The sequence below is a fragment of the Setaria viridis genome, chromosome 9 (genome assembly GCF_005286985.2).
Source record: "Setaria viridis chromosome 9, Setaria_viridis_v4.0, whole genome shotgun sequence".
Lineage (NCBI taxonomy): Eukaryota > Viridiplantae > Streptophyta > Magnoliopsida > Poales > Poaceae > Setaria > Setaria viridis.
The window spans coordinates 33,222,254-33,245,206 of NC_048271.2; the positions used below are offsets into that span (position 1 = coordinate 33,222,254).

At 49.8% G+C, this 22,953-nt stretch overlaps 1 protein-coding gene and 1 long non-coding RNA gene across 5 annotated transcripts; one reads left to right on the forward strand and one right to left on the reverse strand.

The window, feature by feature from the left end:
- Positions 1 to 2,309: 2,309 nt before the first annotated feature.
- LOC117839990 (uncharacterized) lies at positions 2,310 to 3,825 on the reverse strand. The gene is made up of 2 exons (XR_011897155.1): positions 3,077 to 3,825; positions 2,310 to 2,895 (listed from the first exon to the last, which is right to left on the reverse strand). It is a non-coding gene; the product is annotated as an uncharacterized lncRNA (long non-coding RNA).
- Positions 3,826 to 18,238: 14,413 nt separating this feature from the next.
- LOC117839954 (protein NRT1/ PTR FAMILY 8.5) lies at positions 18,239 to 22,609 on the forward strand. Of its 4 annotated transcripts, none has more exons than XM_034720400.2 (7): positions 18,239 to 18,902; positions 19,206 to 19,307; positions 19,715 to 19,884; positions 20,051 to 20,153; positions 20,240 to 20,457; positions 20,560 to 21,086; positions 21,616 to 22,609. In XM_034720400.2, the coding sequence occupies exons 3-7, from the start codon at positions 19,831 to 19,833 to the stop codon at positions 22,415 to 22,417; spliced, it is 1,704 nt and encodes a 567-aa protein (XP_034576291.1). In that variant the 5' UTR covers positions 18,239 to 18,902; positions 19,206 to 19,307; positions 19,715 to 19,830; the 3' UTR covers positions 22,418 to 22,609. The 4 variants fall into 4 exon arrangements, with proteins under 4 accessions (XP_034576291.1, XP_034576292.1, XP_034576288.1 ...); XM_034720401.2 differs by having other exon boundaries at positions 18,239 to 18,433; XM_034720402.2 differs by having other exon boundaries at positions 18,245 to 18,342.
- The last annotated feature ends 344 nt before the right edge of the window (positions 22,610 to 22,953 follow it).

The following is a 22,953-nucleotide window of genomic DNA, read 5'->3' on the forward strand; positions in this document are numbered from 1 at the left end:
GCCTCCTCCGTAGCTTATGACTCCAGCAACAAAACTATCGGATTCTTGCAAATCCTGCAGTTTCTGATCCGGCACCGGATATGCTAATCAGCTATGCATAAATATGTGATCTTTTGATGCTTTTTTCCCATGAGATTAGAGTAATTGTTGGATGTTCCAACAATCTGAAATTGCAGCATGGAATCAGGACATGACATGCGTCTTTCTTTGTTTCGATTTCAATCCCCATCTGCTAGCTATGACGTGATGTTTGGATCATACTTAGGATGTTTTGTTGTCAGATTGTTTGCGGCATTTGTGCTGATTTTTTTATCCTTCTGTGCTGATTCTTTTTCCTGTTTGCTATTTTTTTTACTGATTTTGTTGATTGATTCTGCCATTCATGGATTTTGTGGCACGACAATGTACTGCGGTGCTAGATTTCTTTCATATTTGGATTTTTAGGCACGACAATGCACGACAGTGAAACTGATTTATATTTGGATTTGGATGGCGCATCTAGAAATACGCTGGTGATCAACTGGTTTTCCATGTCATTCCAGGCTGCATTAGTGTCAAGATCTATGCATGGGTCCAATTTGATGCAGAAAAACGCTGAGGTCGATAACTTAAATTGCATGCCACCAGATGCAGTTGTTTTATGCTAGGTCCCACTAAGAAACAAAACTCCACACCGTTGTCCTAGATTTGTATCTTTCTGTCAAAAAACAATTACTTCCACTACTGGAAAACTGAGCATAGGTCCTAACCCTTAGTACCAGTTAGTTTTTGACCCGGTACTAATGCTCGCATTAGTACCGGTTCTAACGGCTAGTTCCCCAGGAGCCCCCTGACCCCTTTAGTACCGGTTGGGAACTCCAACCGATACTAAAGGTCACCCATTAGTCTTCGTGAAGCCGCGACGGTTGTTGATGAAGCTGAAAAGTTGGAGTCGACTCCGACTAGTTGTCGACGGTGTGAGGCCCTCCCTCGACTAGTTTTCTAGTCGAGACGAGTAGTCGAAGTAGTCATCGATGACTTGATTCGACTGGACATCGGGGCAGCAGTGCTCGGCAACCTACTGAGGGCTATCCCGAGGTAGTAGATTGGTTGGTGAGGGATCGTCGGACCTGAAACTCGAAGGTAAAAGCAAGGACACAAGACACGGATTTATATAGGTTTGGGCCGCCAGAGTAGCGTAATACCCTACATCCTGTTTGGGGTATTGTATATTGCGCCCTGCGCTTGGGTGTTGTTTGGTGTTGAGGATTTTGGTCCTCTGTTGTGGTTCTATGAGGTCTTCGCTTACCGATCTATGGACCCCTGCCCTCGTTTATATACTCCAGGGGGTAGAATTACTAGTCGGTTACAAGGAGGAGTCCTAATAGGATTACATGGTATGAGTCATAGTAGGATTACAGGGAAATTCTAGTAGGAGTTCATCTTCTTCCTTCCTTGCGGATAATGGGGATCTATCCCTAACATTGAGGTCCCAATAGTGACAACAAAAGGACAATGATTTGAAATAGGTTTATCCAGGGTCTGCATTGTGGTATTTGGATAGGATAAAGTCCAAGAGCAGGAATTGAAGATCCAGTCTAGTTTTTCAAGAAAAGGTTTATCCTGCATGTTGCTCCAAGAGTAGTTTCTGCCATGGAAAGGAATGTCAACCAAGTCCAGATGCTCAATGAGATCATTGAAAAGGAGCATGTCATTAACATTGGCACCCAGTTTATTTCTATTCTCTGGAGATCTGATTAAATTGAAGTCTCTAGCCAATATCCATTCATCAAAAGTAGAGATATCAAGGTTATAAAGCCAAAAGATGAAAGCACTTTTGTTAGCTGCGTGTGAAGAGCATAAATATCAGTCAAATGAAAAACCTTTCCAGAAAAATTGCAGACAAATTCCATGGTGATTCTGCAAACAAATTCCATGGTGATTGAGAAGGAGTTCTTATGAACTAGAGTCCCCTTGAAGAAATTATAATTCTAGATGACTATTAGTCCACCGGGAGCCCCAGCAGATGGTGAAAACTCAAAGTGGCCGAGGTGTCTTGGGCAGAATTTTCTAAGATAGGCAACATCAAACATCTCTCTTAGTTTCCTGAAGGCAAACAATGGAAGCAACACTCTTAGAGATCTTATCACGGAAGGCATCCTACATTGCCTGGGAGTTAAGTCCCTTAACATTCTAGACCCAGATATTAATAGCACGTTTGTTACTCATTGAGCACTAGATGTATCAACAAAAAGCAGCTCTGATCACAAAACAGAGAAGGATAAAAGAGGGGGATATGAAATGAAGATCAACATGACACACCATAGACAGTAGATAGCACCAGAAAGACAGGTGATAGTAGAGTAACCAACTAATTATAAAGGCCTCAAAGGGCACGAAACTGAGATTGTTCACTGGAGAACACCCAACTAAGGTCCTGGTGATAAAGACTACTAGCCAACAAAAGATGCACATCATCAACGATATCCCTACTACCTATTATATAGTAGGATTGACATTATCGTCATCTAATTCCTCCAGAATGGCAGTAGACATAGCCTCAGGCTAGATCTAAAGAAAACCCATGGCAATTCCATGGATGACTGTAGGAGACATGTGTGGTGCTAGGTCAGCACCTTGCTGCAGGTCTACCTTGCCCGTGTAGATGTCAGGGAAATCTTCAGCCTACTCCTTGCTTGCAGCGTCCCTGAAGCCTTGCAGATCATGGTTGAGGCGTTTGCTGCAATGTAGGAACTTGTCCTCAAGGGCCTCCTTCATCTTGCGCGCCCTCCTCTTATGGGAAGCAGGGATCACCACTGGGCCTTCCAGTATTTCCACATCATCACTGTTGTCATCCTTGTCGTCAGAGTATGGGACTAGAGGATGTGCAGGGCCAAACACCACCAACGCCTCATTCTGATCCACAGCAGCAGAGGCCAAAAAGAACAGAGACTGGTGATCAGAGACGTAAGAGGGGATGGTAGTATCCAGATTGATATCAAAAGCAGAAAGAGTATTGCATGTGTGCCAGAATAACAGATGGAATGTGAAACTAAATGTTAAGAGCATTGATCACTTCTGATAAAGACAATCTCACCTGAGAAACAATTGGCGCAACCATCTGGAGTGGCATCACCTCTAGTGTAGAGGGATTGTGACTAGAGGCATCAAAATCAGCCACCGCACCAGAGAAAGGGCTGCCCTTGGACTTTTCCTGAGAAGCAGCGGCAATCTGAGGATCGACATTCATGGCTTCACTAGCAGTCCCATCACAAGGAGTTTCTTGACCCACATATGATTGTTCACCATAGGCCTATCCACCATAGGCAGGCGCATTCCCATTGAGCCCCCTCCACCTTGGGGCTTGCATAGGTAGGGGAAACAGAGGGCCATTGGAGGGCATTGGATCTTCATCCGCTAACATCATGATGCCTTCCTGCTCGAGGACAAAAATAGGGCACATCCAGGATCGACTCTTTGGAGGGATGTGAAGCGTCCCCACATAAGTAGAGACTAAATGTGATACAAATATCAGTCCCAGGAGGTTGATAACACATTTATTCGACAGATAATTCAGTTACCGTACAACTCCCGAGGGAGCGGGCGTGAAAGCCACGCAGCGATAATAAGTAAATAAACAACAACGGCTAACCAAGCGACTGCCAAAAGACAGCACTCGGAACTACACGGCAGCAGCAGCATCTTGGATAGGCCAACACCACAGGCAGCGTTGGGTGCGGACACAACCTCTACTCAAGGTCTTCGACGATGAAATCCGGCTCTTCCTCTGTATTAACGAAGCAAGGGTGAGTACGAACGTACTCAACAAGTCCAACCCCATCCACGGAGGGGGATACAAGCAAGTATATTCACATGATATATCAAGGATAGGCTAGGGTTTATTTGCAATAAAGCTAGATTTTCAACACATGCATGGGCTCGTTTTCAAACAAGTTTTCGTAAAGCTTTTCTTTAGTAACCGAAACATTAAGTGGGGTTGATCCTACCCAATAGGATCCAAGTTTTATCGCTATCGGACTCCCCATCCGCCATATCTCACGGCACAACTGTCGGACACTTCCAAAATTCCACACACACACACACACCCGACAGCCATGCCCAAGTGCTAGTTATGTGACCAAGCCGTAACTCGTCCAATACCGTGGACACGGCTACCCGGATAGGTTTTAACTCTGCAGAGGTTGTACACTTTTCACACAAGTAGGGTACCGCAGCACGATCACCTTAGTGCCGGTGCGGATCCTAACAAAGCCATTACCCACCTTAGCTGAGACTGGCTAGCCTTCACGGAAGCACCCAAGGGGTTCACAGCTCATCCACGAGACCGTAACTGGGACCTAAGTCACCAAGACCTTACTCCTTTTCCATGGGCTCCCGTTGCTCACCAGCACCCCTGAAGACTAACAGTTCAACTAGTGGGATTTACGCTAAGCCGTTGCCCATACAACGGTCGAGTGGTTGCACGATGGTTGAATTAGGCAAGATGACACATCAACTTGGTCCTTAACCATGACAAGATGGATATCTCCCGACATTGCTCAACCACCAAGTTACGAGCACTACACCCTGGCATCCCACACAAGGAATACCCATCCATCCTGTCTACACATCCTTTTCCTTTAAACCCGGAAAGCCATTTTTCTCACTTGCACACACACACACACATTTATTTTCCGAATACACCATTGTAATAATGATTGTAGTTAAGTAGTAATTTCCTAAGCATTCTAGCGGTGGTTATCGACTAAATAGAGCGTGTCATATTTAGAGACAACCATAGGATAACAACGAGCGGCGGCGGGAGGCGGTGGTGCACGGGCAGCGGTGGCGAGCTGGGGTGGTGGTGGAGTGGCAAGGGAGGCCGGGCGAGCGGCCCTTTTTATAGGCCGGCGAGGGGTGGCCGGCGGTGGGGGACTGGGCGGCCGGCGGTGTGCGGCATGGGGGTGGGGGCCGGGCAGGCCGGGCCGGCGGTAGGGGCTCGGGCGCCGGAGGAGGGCGTCACGGGGAGGGCGGCACGGCAATGGTGGCGTGCGGCGGGCGGCACCGGAGGAGAGGTAGGGGCCGGCGCCGGGCGACGTGGAGCGGGGACGGAGGTGGGGCCAGCGCAGGAGGGGCGCGGGAAGGGGTCGGCGGGGTCGGGCGACGCGGGTGCCGGGGGGGTGCCGGGCCGGGCGGCGCGGGTCCCGGGGCGCGCGGGGGCCGGGCGGCCGATGGTATGGCGCCAGGGACATGGGGTGCGGTGGAGTTATGGTGTTGGGGCCGGACGTGCAGCACTAGGAAGAAGAAGGAGGAGGAGAGAGAAGAAGGAAGGAGGAAGGAGAAACAAGAAGGAGGAAGAAGGGAAGAAGGAAAAAGAAAAGGGGAAGGGAAAAATGAAAAGAGAGGGACCGGCAGCGATTGCGGCACGCGGTCGGAGCACGCGTGCGGCGGTCTGACGACGGCACGCGGCGAGATTTACGGGCACGGGTAAAGATGATGGCTGTCGGCTTAGGTGCCGGGGCGGCGAAATCGCCGGGAAAGTTTTCGATTTCCGGGAGCTCAGCGGTAAAAAGATTTTGAAAGCGATTTTTAACGGGTGATTTTAGTTGGTGATTTTCGCGGATGTTACAAACCTACCCCACTTAAATTGAATCTCGTCCTCGAGATTCGACTGAGTCATGAAAAGGTGGGGAAATTCCTTCTTTAACACGTCCTCGCGTTCCCACGTGGCCTCTTCTTCGCCATGTCTACTCCATTATACTCTGCAAATCCGGACTGCTGTATTCCTTGTCCTTCTGGTGACGGTGTCCAAAATCTTCACGGGCACTTCTTGATACCAAAGGTCCTTTTGTAGGTCTATTGTCTCCACCGGTACTTGTTCCTCCGGTACTCTCAAGCATTTTCTCAGTTGGGAGACATGAAATACCGGGTGTATATCCGACATTTCCTCAGGAAGTTGGATACGGTAAGCTACGGCTCCAACTCTTTTTAACACCTGGTAAGGTCCAATATACCGAGGTGCCAGTTTTCCTTGTACTTGAAACCTTCGAGTACCCCGAATCGGGGAAACCTTGAGGTAGACAAAATCTCCCTCATTGAAGCACAATTCCCGTCTCCTCTTGTCTGAGTAGCTTTTCTGCCTGGACTGTGCGGCCTTCAGCTTCTCTCAGATTTCTGCCACACGGTCTTCTGCTTCCTTGATGAAGGCTGGTCCGACTAGGGAGCGTTCTCCTACTTCTGACCACATCAAAGGGGTCCGACACTTTCTACCATAAAGGGCCTCAAATGGTGACATGCCTAGACTGGCTTGATAGCTATTGTTGTATGAGAACTCTGCATAGGGTAAACTTTGTTCCCAATCTTTGCCATAGGTTAGGACACACGCTCTTAACATATCTTCCATGATTTGGTTTACCCTCTCCGTTTGGCCATCAGTCTGGGGGTGGTAGGCTGAGCTAAAGTCTAATTTGGTACCCATGGCTTTATGCAAACTCCTCCAAAACCTAGAGGTGAACTGAGTTCCTCTATCCGAGATGATCCGGCTGGGCACACCATGCAGCTTTACTATGTTGTCAACGTAGAGTTGGGCTAGTCGTTCTCCACCATAAGTGGTCCGTACGGGTAGGTAGTGAGCAACTTTAGTGAGTCGGTCCACTATTACCCATATGGACTCATTTCCCTTCTGAGTTCTGGGCAAGCCTACTACAAAGTCCATGCCGATCTCATCCCACCTCCAAATCGGAATAGGCAATGATTGCAGCAAGCCGGCTGGCTTCTGATGCTCGGCCTTAACCCTTTGGCAAGTATCACAATGGGCGACAAACTGAGCTATGTCTGCCTTCATTCCATTCCACCAATACTTCTGCTTTAAGTCCATATACATTTTGGTGGATCCGGGGTGAATGGAGTATGCCTAGTTATGGGCTTCATCCATGATGGTCTGCCTGAACTCTCCGTCCTTGGGGACACAAATTCTGTCCTTGTACCACAGGGCTCCTTTGTCGTCCACCTTGAAATCCGGGGCTTTATTTTCTCCGGTCTGCTTGCGGATTTTTACTAAGTCCTGATCCGAACTCTAGGCCTCTCGGATTTTATCCTCCAAGGTGGGCTGGACACTTAGCTTGCGGCTAGTATTGTGGGGAACTATGTGTACATTTAACCGAGCTATCTCTTCTTGTAAGCGGGCATTCTCGGGTCCGGGCGGTCCATAGGATTTTCTGCTTAAGGCGTCAGCCACCACATTAGCCTTGCCGGGGTGGTAGTGGATTTCTAGGTTGTAGTCCTTTATCAATTCTAACCACCTCCTTTGCCTTAAGTTCAGATCGGGCTGGGTGAAAATGTACTTTAGGGTCTTATGGTCGGTGTAGATTTCACACTTATTCCCAATCAGATAATGTCTCCAGATCTTGAGGGCATGCACTACGGCTGCAAACTCTAAGTCATGGGTTGGGTAGTTCTGCTCATGGGGCTTGAGTTGGCGGGAAGCATATGCCACAACCTTCCCATCTTGCATGAGGACACACCCTAATCCTTGTCGGGATGCATCACAGTAGATGACGAAGTCTCGCTGGATATCAGGTAGGGTTAATACTGGGGCTGTCGTCAACCTCTTCTTCAGTTCTTGGAAGCTCCGCTCACATGACTCAGTCCAGGCGAACTTCTTATCCTTCCTAAGCAGCTCTGTCATGGGCCGGGCTATCTTGGAAAATCCCTCAATAAACCTCCGGTAATACCCAGCTAAACCAAGAAAACTCCTGATTTCACTAACATTGGTGGGTTGCTGCCAGTTGGAGACGGCCTCAACTTTCTCAGGATCAACTGCTACTCCTTTTGCGGTCAAAATATGACCAAGGAATGCCACTTTCTCAAGCCAAAATTCACACTTGCTGAATTTAGCACAGAGTCGGTGGGCTCTCAATTTCTCCAACACTACCCGTATATGTTGTTCATGCTCCTGAACACTCTTGGAGTAAATAAGTATGTCATCAATAAAGACTACGACAAACTTATCTAACTCGTCCATAAACACCTTGTTCATGAGGTTCATGAAATAAGCAGGTGCATTGGTCAATCCAAAAGACATCACGGTAAACTCAAATTGACCATAACGGGTGACAAAGGCCATCTTCGGGATGTCGCTCTCCTTGATCTTGAGCTGATGGTACCCTGACCTTAGATCTATCTTGGAGAAATACTTGGCTCCTTTCAGCTGGTCGAATAGGTCATCTATTCTGGGGAGGGGGTATTTGTTCTTAATGGTGACCTCATTTAGTGCGCGATAATCTACGCACATCCTTATACTCCCGTCTTTCTTCTTGACAAAAAGTACAGGGGCTCCCCACGGGGATGAGCTAGGCCTAATAAAGCCACTCTGCTGCAATTCCCCCAGCTGTTTCTTCAGTTCGGCTAACTCTGAGGCTGCCATCCTATAGGGTCTCTTGGCTATAGGAGAGGTTCCGGGGACGAGGTCAATTACGAACTCTATGTCCCTGTCAGGGGGCATTCCAGGTAGTTCCTCGGGAAAGACATCCGGGTATTCACTCACTACCGGGACTTCTTCCATGGTCTTGGTCTCCATGCTAAACACCATGGGGTCCGGGCCACTTCCTCGAGTGTGACATATCACTTGCACACCATCCCGATTGATCAGGTGCACTACCTTATCAGCACACCCTATATGACCGTCATGCAGGCTCAACCAGTCCATTCCAAGAATCACATCTATCCCCTTAGACTTAAGTACTACTAGATCCGCTAGAAATTCTACCCCACTTAAATTGATCCTTACCCGGGAACAACCTAGTCAACACTGAATGTCGGCTCCAGGAGTCCGGGTTAATAGGGGTAACTTTAGTAGTACTGTGGGTATATGGTGTTCTTCCACAAAACTTGAGGCTATGAAAGAATGTGATGCTCCAGAGTCAAAAAGTACTGTTGCCAAGAATGAGCTGACTAGAAACTCACCGAGTACCACGCCCTGAGCTTCGCGAGCTTCCTGCGCGTCGATGTGGTTGACGCGGGCTCGTCCGAATGATTGCTGGGGCGGCCTCATCTGCTGGTTGTTGTTGTTGCCGGGGTTGTTGTTGCTGCGGACTGGCACACGGTTGGCTCCTGACAATGCGGCCCTGGGCCCAGCTACTGAGTTGGAGAAGGCTGATGCTGCTGGCTTGTTGACATAGGAACAGTTGGCGATGAAATGCCCTGGCTCTCTGCAGTTGAAGCATGCCCTACTGTTGCCAGTGACTTGGCTGGCGCCGCTCTGTGGGGCCTTGGCAGGGTTCTGGCTCCTGAACGGGGCAGCGGTCTGGTGGGAACCGGGTGCTTGGGACTGAGTCCGATAATGCATGGGAGCTTGGGATCTGGGCAAGGGGTGACCGAAGCTCCTTGGCTTCTGGAATCGGTCCTGCTGGTGCGTCTTGCGCTCCAGGAACCGGCGCTTGTTGTCCCTCCGTTCTTCTGCCTTGGCTCTCTCAGTCAAGATGGCCATGTTCATCAAGGTGTTGAAGTCGGGGTAGATCTGGGGAGTGAGCAGGGTCCTCAGTTCTGCGTTCAAGCCTTTCTTGAACATGTCCTGCTTCTTCTCATCCTTGTCCACCTCCTCTGGAGCATAACGGGTCAGCTCCATGAACTAGAATGTGTACTCTTCCACAGATCTGTTTCCTTGGCGGAGTTCGCAGAACTCATCCGCCTTGGGCTTGATGGTGGCTGCGGGGATATGGTAGCGACGGAATTCCGTCACGAACTCATCCCAGGTGATAGTGGAGGCATCCTGGGCGGCAGAGCAGTAATTCTCCTACCAGGCTAGAGCAGTTCCAGTGAGCTAGTGGGCAGCCAAGAGAACTTTGTCCCTGCCCTCGCAACCAAATGGTTCCAGCTTCCTCTGGATGACGCGCAGCTAGTCATCTGCGTCCAGAGGGTTGACGGACCCGCCAAAAGTGGGTGGCTTGGTACGGAGGAAGTCCGTCAACTTCTCATTCATGTTCTGCCCGCGGGGCCTCTAGCGGGTGACGGCGTTGGCCAGAGCTTCCAGCAGAAGGGTCTGGTTGTTCATTACTTGAACCAGATCAATAATTGGTGGGGGTGGTGGCTGCTGTGTTCCCACTTGGCTTTCTCCCCTTCCTTCTGGCTGGCTCACTTCCTATTCCTCAGGAAGCACTGCCGGAGGCGGCTCTTGCCTTTCTGGCTGCCTCTCAGCACTGGGGGTGGCATGGGCCTAACTTGGGGAGGTCCTGGTGGCACGCTTAAGCGGCATCTGTAGATTGAGTGAGACCTTATGAGAGTGGGATTTGAATTTTAGTGATCTTTAAAGTGGTTATTTCGTATTTTCGAAGAGACAGAATCCACCTCCTGTCGACAAACACACAGACTAACAAGCAACAAACACAAGCGATTTTATTTATTTTGCCCCCCGGGGGGGGGGTACAACACTTCTGGGGCAAGGCCAAAACACGTACTACACGACCGGTTACAACAACACAACTGAAGGGAGGGTACAACTCTAAACTTCGGACCATGATGGCTTCATTCCCTGGGCAACTTTGAGCTGGGCATACTACTCGTGGGGCGAGTCTTCTCCCTGGACTGAGTGGTCTTCTAACGGGATGAGAAGGGCCAGCACTTCATCCTTCAGAGTCCCGCCTGCTGGAGGGGTCTCGGGCACCTCTCCATCCGACACCTCGGAGTTCCTTTCCGAAGGCGGTGGCACTGGGGTGGCATCCAGGCTCTTCCGTTTACCGGACCCTGGGGTGATGGGAATTCCTTCAAGGATCGAGGCCTCTTCATCCTCGATGGCCACCATCCTCCTTCTGGCACGAATGGTGAGGTGGGAATCCTTCATTTCCTTGGAGTGCCGATCCTCGGCTTCCTTGAGAGCCTCAAAGGCAATGGCCTCGTTGCTTTGAGCGGCTGCGGCTCGAGCTTCGGCGGCAGCTAACTTCACCTGAAGCCTCCTCACCATAACCTCTGCGTCCTCAGCCCTACGAGTCTGCTATTTCAACTTAGCAGCCTGCTTGTCATAGAGCTCGTCCAAGGTGAGAAGGTAGGCAGCCATGTGGAGTACAGTGGGGTCGTCCTCGCGCTGTCCACGTCCTTCCAAAGTTCTCACCCGGGCCAGCCATACCGGGCGGTTCTTCTTGACAGGCGGGTAGAACCTCATCGGAGTGCGGCCGATGTGCCTCTCGTAGATCTGGCATAGGAAGCGGAGGGCCTTCCGAGCTGCCACTTGATAAGTATCCTTGTGCCGGAAGCCGGTAGCAGTTACATTCCAAGGCTGGATGTCGGGGTAACGGCTACTCTGCCCGATGTAGATAATCATCTCACATCGAGGGGTTCCGCGGTCCTCGTATTCCCTGCTTGTGTACTCCGAACGCTCGTAGATTCCGAGGCGGTCCATGCAGGCGAACAACAGTCTGGGAAAACCAGGCTCTTCCAGGCAGTGGCTGTTGACCCATCCTTCCTCGGCCATCTGGAAAAGATCCGGGCACAAATTAGTTTTGCAATAGAGCAGAGGTAGGTAGAAATTTTATAAATCTTTTATTTTAGTCAAAAGGGCTAATTCGGTCCTAAGGTTGCGTCCTACAGCCAATGACGGCTCTGATACCACCTGAAACGTCCCCACATAAGTAGAGACTAAATGTGATACAAATATCAGTCCCAGGAGGCTGATGACACATTTATTCGACAGATAATTCAATTACCGTACAACTCCCGAGGAAGCGGGCGTGAAAGCCACGCAGCGATAATAAATAAATAAACAACAGCGGCTAACCAAGCGACTGCCAAAAGACAGCACTCGGAACTACACGACAGCAGCAACATCTTGGATAGGCCAACACCACAGGCAGCGTTGGGTGCGGACACAACCTCTACTCAAGGTCTTCGATGACGAAATCCGGGTCTTCCTCTGTAGTAACGAAGCAAGGGTGAGTACGAACGTACTCAACAAGTCCAACCCCATCCACGGAGGGGGATACAAGCAAGTATATGCACAGGATATATCAAGGATAGGCTAGGGTTTATTTGCAATAAAGCTAGATTTTCAACACATGCATGGGCTCGTTTTCCAACAAGTTTTCGTAAAGCTTTTCTTTAGTAACCGAAACATTAAGTGGGGTTGATCCTACCCAATAGGATCCAAGTTTTATCGCTATCGGACTCCCCGTCCGCCATAGCTCACGGCACAACTGCCGGACACTTCCAAAATTCCACACACACACGCACACACACACACACACCCGACAACCATGCCCAAGTGCTAGTTATGTGACCAAGCTGTAACTCGTCCAATACCGTGGACACGGCTACCCGGATAGGTTTTAACTCTGCAGAGGTTGTACACTTTTCCCACAAGTAGGGTACCGCAGCACGATCACCTTAGTGTCGGTGCGGATCCTAACAAAGCCATTACCCACCTTAGCTGAGACTGGCTAGCCTTCACGGAAGCACCCAAGGGGTTCACGGCTCATCCACGAGACTGTAACCGGGACCTAAGTCACCAAGATCTTACTCCTTTTCCATGGGCTCTCGTTGCTCACCAGCACCCCTGAAGACTAACAGTTCAGCTAGTGGCGGCGCACGAGCGGCGGCGGGAGGCGGTGGCGCATGGGCGGCGGTGGCGAGCTAGGTTTGTGGTGGAGTGGCAAGGGAGGCCGGGCGAGGGGCCCTTTTTATAGGCCGGCGAGGGGCGGGCGGCGGTGGGGGACTGGGCGGCCGGTGGTGTGCGGCATGGGGGTGGGGGCCGGGCAGGCCGGGCCGGCAGTAGGGGCTCGGGCGCCGGAGGAGGGCGTCGCGGGGAGGGCGGCACGACAATGGTGGCATGAGGTGGGCGGCACCGGAGGAGAGGTAGGGGCTGGCGGCGGGCGGCATGGAGCGGGGACGGAGGTGGGGCCGGCGCAGGAGGGGCGCGGGAAGGGGTCGGCGGGGTCGGGCGGCGCGGGTCCCGGGGGGGTGCCGGCGAGGCCGGCGCCGGGCCGGGCGGCACAGGTCCCGGGGCACGCGGGGGCTGGGCGGCCGATGCTATGGCGCCAGGGAGGTGGGGTGCGGTGGAGTTATGGTGTTGGGGCCGAACGTGCGGCACCAAGAAGAATAAGGAGGAGGAAAGAGAAGAAGGAAGGAGGAAGGAGGAAGAAGAAGGAGGAAGAAGGGAAGAAGGCAAAAGAAAAGGGGAAGGGAAAAAGAAAAAGAGAGGGACCGGCGGCGATTCCGGCACGCGGTCGGAGCACGCGCGCGGTGGTCTGACGACGGCACGCGGTGAGATTTACGGGCACGGGTAAAGATGATGGCTGTCGGCTTAGGTGCCGGGACGGCGAAATCGCGGGAAAGTTTTCGATTTTCGGGAGCTCAGCGGTAAAAATATTTTGAAAGCGATTTTTAACTGGTGATTTTAGTTGGTGATTTCCGCGGATGTTACAGGATGCCATGAGAAACCAAAACACCATGTGGAATCTTAGCACCGGCAGACAGATTGATTTTAGCAACTATCCTTGCCTCATTGTTGGTGCCATGCCAATACTGAAGCAACCCAAATCCTGAGACTACGTTGGAAATAACAATGTTGTTCCTATAATCTTAGAGGAATGGCATCAACATGATCCATGCTTCCCTGTCCATATACTGGAACCTAGCGTTCCTGCCCTCATCATGCTTAGCAAAGTGGATCTGATAATTGGGCCTGAACTGAACAATCTTATCCAAGAACCATTCCCTTTCTACCGGACTATGGAAGCGAATATAAGCATCACCGATTGGGCAGGATTGTACCTTAGTAAGATGTACACCATAAGTGCGAGCGAAGAAATCCTTGAGAGCCATGGCCATTGGCTCGAAGTCCGCCTTGTTCACTTTTAGCACCATGTAGGTGATGGTGAGGTCTTCGTTGTAGGATTCCATGCGCCCTATGTACACCGAGAGGACCAAAGGCGGCGCCTCCGGGTCATTAGGAACAACATCAAAACCCCGCGGAGCATGAGGGCGAGGGTCGACGGAGAAGAACGCCATCGGCGGTTGTGGAGGAGGTGAGGGTGAGGGTTTTCCAGGGGACCTCGGGGAAGCTGAAGAGGCAGGGTGCAGGGAGGAAGAAGGGCCAGCAGCAGAAGGGGGCACAACATTTATATTAGTTTTGGTGGATGCCGAGTCCCCCGGTTGCAAGGCCATAGGAGATTTAGGACGGTACACGAGGATGGATCTCTTCTTGGATTTGCTAGATTTGGCAACGTGACCATATCAAAAGCATGCCTTGCACCTGACCTCTTGCTTACACGTCGCAATAAGATGCCCTTTGGCAAGGCAACATAAACAGGAAACCTGCGATAAATCCCGGATTGGATGCCGCGAAAAAAGAGGAGCAAGTTTTGGTTTTGAATTCGAGTTTGAGCTGTTCTCCCTGTTCTTCACCATCAGCGGAACTCACGAACCAAGCCTAACAAAGGCAGATTGACGCTGACCAAAATCAGACGCAAAATTGGTGGAGAAATATGAGGATGGGTAGAGGATCCTCTTGAAGGCAGACTTGCGCTTAGGGATCATTGGTGGGATATGTTGCGCAACAACATTAGCATAAGACCTTTTCTTAAGATGGTGAGGGGGATTCCATTGGGCATCTTGCTCCCTGTCCCATTTCTCCTTCTCTCACACATAGTCAGGAGCCCCATCATGCAAAAGGATGAAGAAAATGGCAAATGTTTTACAGAGAAATTTCCCGAGATGATGAATCATGATTCCGACCCTCTTAGAGGCAACAGAGGAATGGAAAGTCCCGTTCGCTTGATGAACCACCTGAAAATCACAAGCAACACCTCCAAGAAAAGATTGGAGGACCAAAGCCATTGATTTCTCATTCAAACAAATGGAAGAGCGAGAGAAAGAAGAGACCAGGAACAAAATCGCCAGAGGGATTGGGAGAGGAGACGGTGAAGGATTGTCCAAATCGATTGGAGACGAGTGCTTCAAAATCTAGCCCATGCCGGACGCCAAAGGAGGAGAGACCCTCCATCGCGTGGGTGCCACCGGAGATCAACGGGAGGCGCGTTGGATCACCAACGCCAGGTTTGCCTCGGGGGTCGGCTGAATAAATAGTATATCAACATATTCATACTTGACCGATCTTGTATTATAACACTATTATTTTATTTATTTTTCAAAAAATCCTTATAGACCTTAAAAATAACAGGAACGTGCCCTATCTTCTCTCTTTGAAAAGAATTTCCTTTCCTTTTTATTTAACTTATTAAAGCACCTATTTTTGGTGACCGAAGCACACCAACTCAGGGGGTGTTTGGATACCCCTGCTAAACTTTAGCACCTGTCACATTGGATGTTTGGATACTAATTAGAAATATTAAACATAGCCTAATTACAAAACTAATTGCACAGATGGAGTCTAATTCACGAGACGAATCTATTAAGCCTAATTAGTTCATGATTTGACAATGTGGTGCTACAATAGTCATTGATAATAATGGATTAATTAGCCTTAATAGATTTGTCTCGTGAATTAGACTCCATCTGTGCAATTAGTTTTGTAATTAACTCATGTTTAGTCCTCCTAATTAGTATCTGAACATCCGATGTGATCCTGCTACAGTTTAGCACCTCGTATCCAAACACGCCCTCAACCTTCCTACTCTATTTTTTCCAGGTAGAGTAATTAATCAAAATACCATGACTAAAGTTCACGCGTACAATTAATGCACCGGGCATGTCCTGTCATGCCCATTACATGGTAGTGTAGCTAGGCCTACTGTGTAGCATATGTTAAGCCTATCCTGTCGTTTGGTAATTGGTATCACCAGGGTCCAAAACTATAGTTAAGCGGTTGGATTCTAAATAGCATTCGTAGCGCTCGCAATAGCGGCCGCTATAGCGGTAGCGGTACCCAAGATATCATGTTTGGATTTAGCGGCCATTATTGTCCGCTATTACCTTCTGTTGCGGCTGCTATTGCTCATATTAGACTGTTATTCGCTACATTTATGATTCAAGCGGCATATGAATATGAATCAAATGGTAATAACAATGTTTAAAAGGATTATTTAGGTAACGATGAAGGATTATGGGATGAAAAATGAATTTTTTATTTATTGTTATGAGAATTCAATGTTAGTATATATCTTAATTATATCTATTTATTTGTGATTCTTACCATAAAATTACCTTTTTAAGTAAACTTGATGTTAATATTCATATATGCTCCAAAATTGTGACTATTTTTGAAATCCGCTATTTGGATTTAGCATCCGCTATAGCACCCGCTATCCGCAATCCGCTACACCAATCCTAATCCGCTACCATATCGCTAAATGTTATTTAGTACCTTGAACAGTACACACTAGCTAGCCAGCGTTTTCATTTTCTTCCTCCTCTCCTTTCTCTTCCTCCTCTCCTCTCGGATGCATTTGCGTTACTACTTCATTAGTTTTGTTTTCAAGCAGTTCCACATTTTATGTTTTGTCTGAATTTCAAGAAATGTTGCATTCTGGTTTGTAGAGAAGTCAACACTGCAAAGAAAAACGTAACCCTTTGGATTTATGCATCAAACCCCCTTGGAAGTTATCATGATATATTTGTGTAAACAAATCTCGGACAGTAGGTAATTTTAGATCAGGGACCATAGTTTCGAGGAGCAGCTCAGGTCGACGAGGGGTTGGAAACAGGGAATAAGTTTGTCCATCAGTTTTGATTCGTAATTTTTTGCACAAATCTCGCAAAAAGTTTGGCTAATTACAAAAGCAAACTTTTACAAGGATCCATTAATATAATACGAATACCTTTATCGACACGTGTGCACCGTGCGGCTTATAGTATGATAAAGGAAAGAAAAAATTGTACTGTGATTCCCGTGCTGCAGCAACCATCCAAGACTGCATTTTTTTAATATATCTTGTAGTACCTCTGCACATAATAATGTCGCCTATGCATTTTTTTAATTTATCCCTTCAGTACCATCGAAACTGTAACCCCGTACCTTCTGCGCCATTGCTGTCACCATTCAGTCACATGACTGTTAAATAAAGGTGGAAAAGACAGTATTACCCCTAGAAGAGAAGAGATGAATATTGCAGTCAAGAACAGTATCAACACACACCAAATACATATGCATAGAACAACCATCCATTGATTGTATTGGATTATTCCTCTCGTCCGCTGTCATCTCTCCAAACAATCACAATACCGTTACACCAATAGAGAATAGAATAATAAACAATAACAAAAATCGGGCCCACGTTCCCAAACAATCAAGAGCACGGATGACTGATGCATCACAGAACAACGGATGTATCTCTCGTTTCAGGGCTGCGTGAACAATAGTAGCTAGTTGGTCTGTGTGATCTGATTCGATCCAATCCGATCGGTCAAGCGGAGTGTAAGGTGATTAGACGAGCTCGAGCCGTGCTGAGCACTCGGCGTACCTGGAGCGGCGGATGTTGGCCCGGCACGTCCTCTCCGAACGAAGCAACCAAGCCCGATGACTGCAGAGGCTGTGAATACGCGCCTTCTTGCCGTCGCTCATCTACTACTGCCCGCTTAGGCTGCCTTTGAGGGCGGTGGGCGTCGGGCACGGACTAACGCTCCAGCCACCAGGAGTCGATGCTCGAGCCGCGTCAATCCAGGCCGGGGAGGGGACTCTGGTGCGGCTGGTTTGAGCCGGGTGAGGGGGCGCATGGTCGCCGGTGGCCCGTCGCCGCCGGGGAGGAGGAATCAGTGACTTTCCTTCGTCAAGTCACAACGTAACTTTCTTATACATCTCTAGCATAAGTTCTCGATCCAACGGCTCACAGCGTTTCAAAGAAAAACTTCGAGCCTGGCCCCGTTTGGTTCCCGCCGCTAAAGTTTAGTCTCTATTACATCGAATGTTTAGATAGGAGTATTAAATATAGATTATTTACAAAACTCATTGCACATATGGAGGCTAATTCGCGAGACGAATCTATTAAGCCTAATTAGTTCATGATTTCACAATGTGCTGCTACAGTAATCATATGCTAATGATAGATTAATTAGGCTTAATAGATTCGTATCGTGAATTATTAATTTTATAATTAATTCATATTTAGTTCTTCTAATTAGCCTCCAAAGATTCGATGTAATACGGATTAAATTTTAACTTAGAAAACCAAACACAGCAGCTTCATCCGCTTTGGTTCGGGTGGCACGCAGGCAAAGGAACGGCTTGGCCGCGCCGGTCTGGCGCCTAGCGGGGCCGTCGCCATCATGGGGCTCAGTCATGCCCGACAGGGCAGCATCCGCGAGAGCATAGAGCCACGTGAGTGCATCGTTATGGGCTCCGGGTTGCTCTCGGCCTCTCGCGCTACCAGGAGCTGGGGCATCGTCCAGCAGCTCCGCGTGGCCGCGACGAACGGCGAAGAGGTGGAGGTCTCCCGCTGTGCGCATAGTGTAGATATTCGCTCCTCCAATTCCTCCTCCTCTCTCTGTTCTTCCACTAAAATCTACCAGCGAGGTAATCTCTGGCGATGGACTGACTCCCTTCCAATTGGGCAGCGATTAAGCTCCACTACACCTCCCTATCCATCCCTTGGGTGGCTGAGTCAGAGCCGGCGCGAGTGCTGCGATTCAGTGAGGCGAGCGCGATCCGGGATTGGGGCGGCCGATCAAGCGGCCGCGATGACGCCGCATCCGACGGAACCGGAGGCAGGAACACGAGCAAGAAGATGAAGATAGAGGCATCTAGTTAGCGCAGTGGGGGACACCGGACTACCGGAGCTCTTAGCAGCATGTGGGGAAGGAGAGGAGGCGCGGACCTCCATCTCCAGGACACCAAGACAGCGCGGCGCGGGAGAGCGCGAGTTCGCACGCCATTGGAGACTCGCTCCGGCCTCTCTCAGCTGCTGGAAGAAGTCCTGGGACCTTGCTTGCAAACTCTAGGGAGTCATTGGATCAGATACAGATGCTGGATATGGAGGAGAAAGGTACGCCGTGACTTTACGGAGGAAAGTCACTGAATCTCGCTCCCGCCGCCGGGTATTCGCGGGTCGGCGCTCCATGGGTCATCGATTTGGGGAGAAGGCAGATGAGATGGCTCAGGATAAGGTTTGGGGATGGGTAAAAATGGAAAAACGGCGATAGACAGACAAATTCTAACGGCGTCATAGTGATTTTTTAAAGAAAAATAACGTCAATGGCAAGGGATGGAGTTAAATTTCCAATGGTATAGAAGGGATGAGCTAAATTTTTAATCACGTATATGGAATTTTCTCTTCTTCTTCCTGCAGGACGGCAGAAGCAGAGGCTTCCTTCTCTGATCCTCCACCATGCGCCACACCCACCCCCCGATCCCTGGCCTTCCTCGCCTCGTCCCCGTCAGCCACCACCAGGTCAGGCTGTCTCCCTCTCTCCTCCACGGGGGAAAAAAATATTCTTTTCTTTATGAATTTGTTTCCACAATGGGTGTCAGAAATTGGTTAGTATTGCCTAAATCAGTGTAGGAATAGTAGGCCCTGGGATGGGAAGTGAACATTTTAGCTCCTATGTTGCCATGCCGCAAGCGAGAAGGACGTTGCTTGCGAGAAAGCAGAGTTTTTCCAAGTTGGCGATACTGTCATATGCCTTTCACAAGCCAAATTAGTTGCTGCCTATGACTTCTCTGATGATTGTAATTGGAAATGTATCGACTGCTGATGATTGTAATGCACTTTATGTCATCGTTGAATGTGGAGTAGTTTATTTGCAAGAATGTGTTTAGTAATCCTCTTGCCATCGTTGGCATGTCACTGTCCAGCAGGCAACAGAGGGGCCATCATATAGGAAGTGGTTGCTTATTTCCATACCCACTCAACACCATTGCTGAAGCTTTCCATCAAAAAAAGGGAACCCCACTGCTGAGGCTCACAGGGGACCATGGAAGCAACAGCAGATGAGGAGAGGCCACTGATTCCTCACCTCCAGTCGCAGGTGATGTTCTAGCCATGTTACATCCTGTTAAGAAGAACAGACATTTGTTGCTCGCCTACCTGTCAGAAAGAAATAGAGTTTCTTCTTTAGCAACAATTTTTTCTATGCAAGAAGATATACAGTCTTTAGCTAATCAGCTATAGTTCCGGTACTATAATTCTTTCAGGATGTAGATTCGCTGTATACTGGGGATGGAACGGTTGATATTAACAATCAGCCTGCTCTGAAACGGACCACAGGAAATTGGAGAGCATGTTTCTTGATCTTAGGTATCATCTCTTCAGCAGATAAGTTCTTCCAGCTGCATAACAGAAAGAGAACTTACCATCTATACTGATACTTGAAAATGTGATAGGTACCGAATTCTTTGAGTGCTTTGTCTTTTTCGGAGTTGCGAAGAACCTGGTCACTTATCTCAGGGGTGAACTCCATGAGAGCAATGCCGATGCTGCAAAGAATGTCTCTACCTGGATCGGCACTTGCTTCGTCACACCAGTTATCGGGGCTTTCTTGGCCGATACATACTGGGGTAGATACTGGACAATAGTAATCTCCCTATCAATTTACATAGTTGTAAGTTGCAACAGCCAAAGTATATATATAGACATTATAAAATTCTGTAATATGTTGACATCTTCCATCAGCAAATTTGAATGAACGTCTTTCTTCTGTCAGGGTATGCTAACAATGACGGCCTCAGCATGGCTACCACTGCTCATGGACCCACTACACGACAGTGGCATTCGTCATGTCGTGGTGTACCTGGGACTCTACCTAGTCGCCCTCGCAGGAGGCGGCATAAAGGCCTGCGCCTCTGCCCTTGGTGCCGATCAGTTTGATGGCGCCAACCCGGTGGAGAGGGTCGCCAAGGCGTCCTTCTTCAACTGGTACTACTTATCCATCAACATTGGCTCCCTGCTGTCCGGGACAGTTCTTGTCTGGGTGCAGGACAATGTTGGATGGGGAATTGGTTTCTGGATCCCGACGGTTCTCGTGGTGTTTGGGCTGGCCGCTTTCGTCACCGGTAGGAGGGTGTACAGGTACAAGAAACTACAAGGGAGCCCTCTGAAAAGAGTCTCTCAGGTGGTTGTTGCAGCTGTAAGGAACTACAATTTGGGGTTGCCTGAAGACTGTTCTACTCTGCATGAGGTGCCTTCCCCAACTAAGCCAAATTGCAGGATTCAGCATACCTCTCAATTCAGGTACTTCAGCTACATCCAAGTACGCCTAATTGCTATCAGAATTTGGCACCTACAACTGTTCACCTGCTGCGGGTTAAGACTAGTTGTGCACAATTTCTTAATTGAATCTCATTTTGTGCACCTACAAACTGTACACCCACGATTGAATCTCATGTGTAAGTTAATTTCCTTTTTGGGAATGTGTTTATAACACGGTGGTAAGTCACCTAGTTGTGGTGCTGCCGGCCAAGGCTCGAACCTGGTTCCCCAAAAAAAACACATCTTGCTGAGTAAAATGCTTTCACAGATATGCACAGTTGTGTCCTAGGCAGCCACGGTTGGTGCTTCTGTGGACCTCAATAGAAGTTAACTGACGTCACCTGCTTGTTATCTTCATATTGTTTTCACAAGGCTGATACATAAATATAAAGTTGCAAGCTGAATTTCCTTCAGATAATCTTCATCCTCTGCGTGCTTATAAGACATGTCATCTGAACATTGAAAAAAATTGGAAATCACCTCACATTTGATCGCATCTCCTGCACCCCAGATTCTTTGACAAGGCTGCCATCTTAGTGACATCGTCCCACGAGAAAGGCCAACCAGTGTCCGAGAACCCTTGGAGGCTCTGCACTGTCTCCCAGGTTGAGGAGCTGAAGATGCTGCTCCGGATGTTCCCCGTCTGGGCATCCATGGTGCTGTTCTCCACGGTGAACGCGCAGATGTCGTCAACGTTCATCGAGCAGGGGGCGGTGATGGACAACCGCGTCGGCTCCTTCACCGTGCCGCCGGCGTCACTGGCGACCTTCAACGTCATCAGCGTCATGGTCTGCATCCCCGTCTACGACGCCGTGCTGGTGCCGCTGGCCCGCCGCGCCACCGGCAAGGAGCGCGGCCTGTCACAGCTCCAACGCCTCGGCGTCGGGCTTGCTCTGTCCGTGGCCGGCATGGTGTACGCGGCGCTGGTCGAGGCACGGAGGCTGGTCCTCCAAAGGACTGGCACGCTGATGAGCATCATGTGGCAGGCTCCGGCGTTCGCCGTACTCGGCGCGGGGGAGGTGTTCACGGCCATCGGCATCCTCGAGTTCTCCTACGAGCAGTCGCCGGACGGTATGAAGAGCCTGGGAACGGCGCTTGCGCACCTCACTATTGCTGCTGGGAACTACCTCAACTCGGCGGTGCTCGGCGCCGTCGCAGCTGTTACGGCGCGTGGCGGGAAGCCCGGGTGGATACCGGACGACCTGAATGAGGGGCACCTGGACTATTTCTTCTGGTTGATGGCTGCTCTAGGCGTGGTGAATCTGCTGCACTTCTTGCATTGCTCCTTGAGATACAGAGGCAACAACAACTGACTAAGGGCCTGTTTGGGAGCACTCCACTCCAGAAAAAACAGCTCCACTCCACTAGCTCCACACTTTCCTAGCTCCACTCCACCAACTCTAAAAAAAATATGGAGCTGCTGCACGTGTTTGGCTGATGGCAGTGCTCCAGCTCCAAAAATATGAGCACTTGTTGTGAATGGTCTATTTTACCCTTTGTGAACAGACCCACGTGTCATACACTTCTATTTTCTCCTCTCTTCTTCCTCTCTCTCCTCTCCTCTTCTCTTCTCAGTTTCCAGAGGGATCTCGAACACATTCATCGTGGCAGCAGGGATCTCCAGCGCCTGCTCGATGAACACGGATGGCCGCTGCGGGGGAGGTCGCCCCGGTCGCGCCACCGTGGGGGAGCTCGGCGGGCGGGCGCGCGGCGGGCATGCGGCGCAGCGGGCGGGGCGGCGAGCGGCGGGCGGGCAGGCGGCGGGCGGGCGGGCGGCGGGCGGGGCGGCGAGCGGCCGACAGGCGGGCGGGCGGGGCGGCGAGCGGCGGCAGGCGGGCGGCGGGCGGCG

What these genes read in the sequence shown, in the direction of transcription:
- LOC117839954 (XM_034720397.2), top strand. Translation starts at nt 19,831, where the DNA reads ATGGAAGCAACAGCAGATGAGGAGAGGCCACTGATTCCTCACCTCCAG. An exon ending in TTCCTCACCTCCAGTCGCAG is followed by an intron (nt 19,885 to 20,050) that starts GTGATGTTCTAG and finishes TAATTCTTTCAG; the next exon opens with GATGTAGATTCGCTGTATAC. An exon ending in CAGCATACCTCTCAATTCAG is followed by an intron (nt 21,087 to 21,615) that starts GTACTTCAGCTA and finishes CCTGCACCCCAG; the next exon opens with ATTCTTTGACAAGGCTGCCA.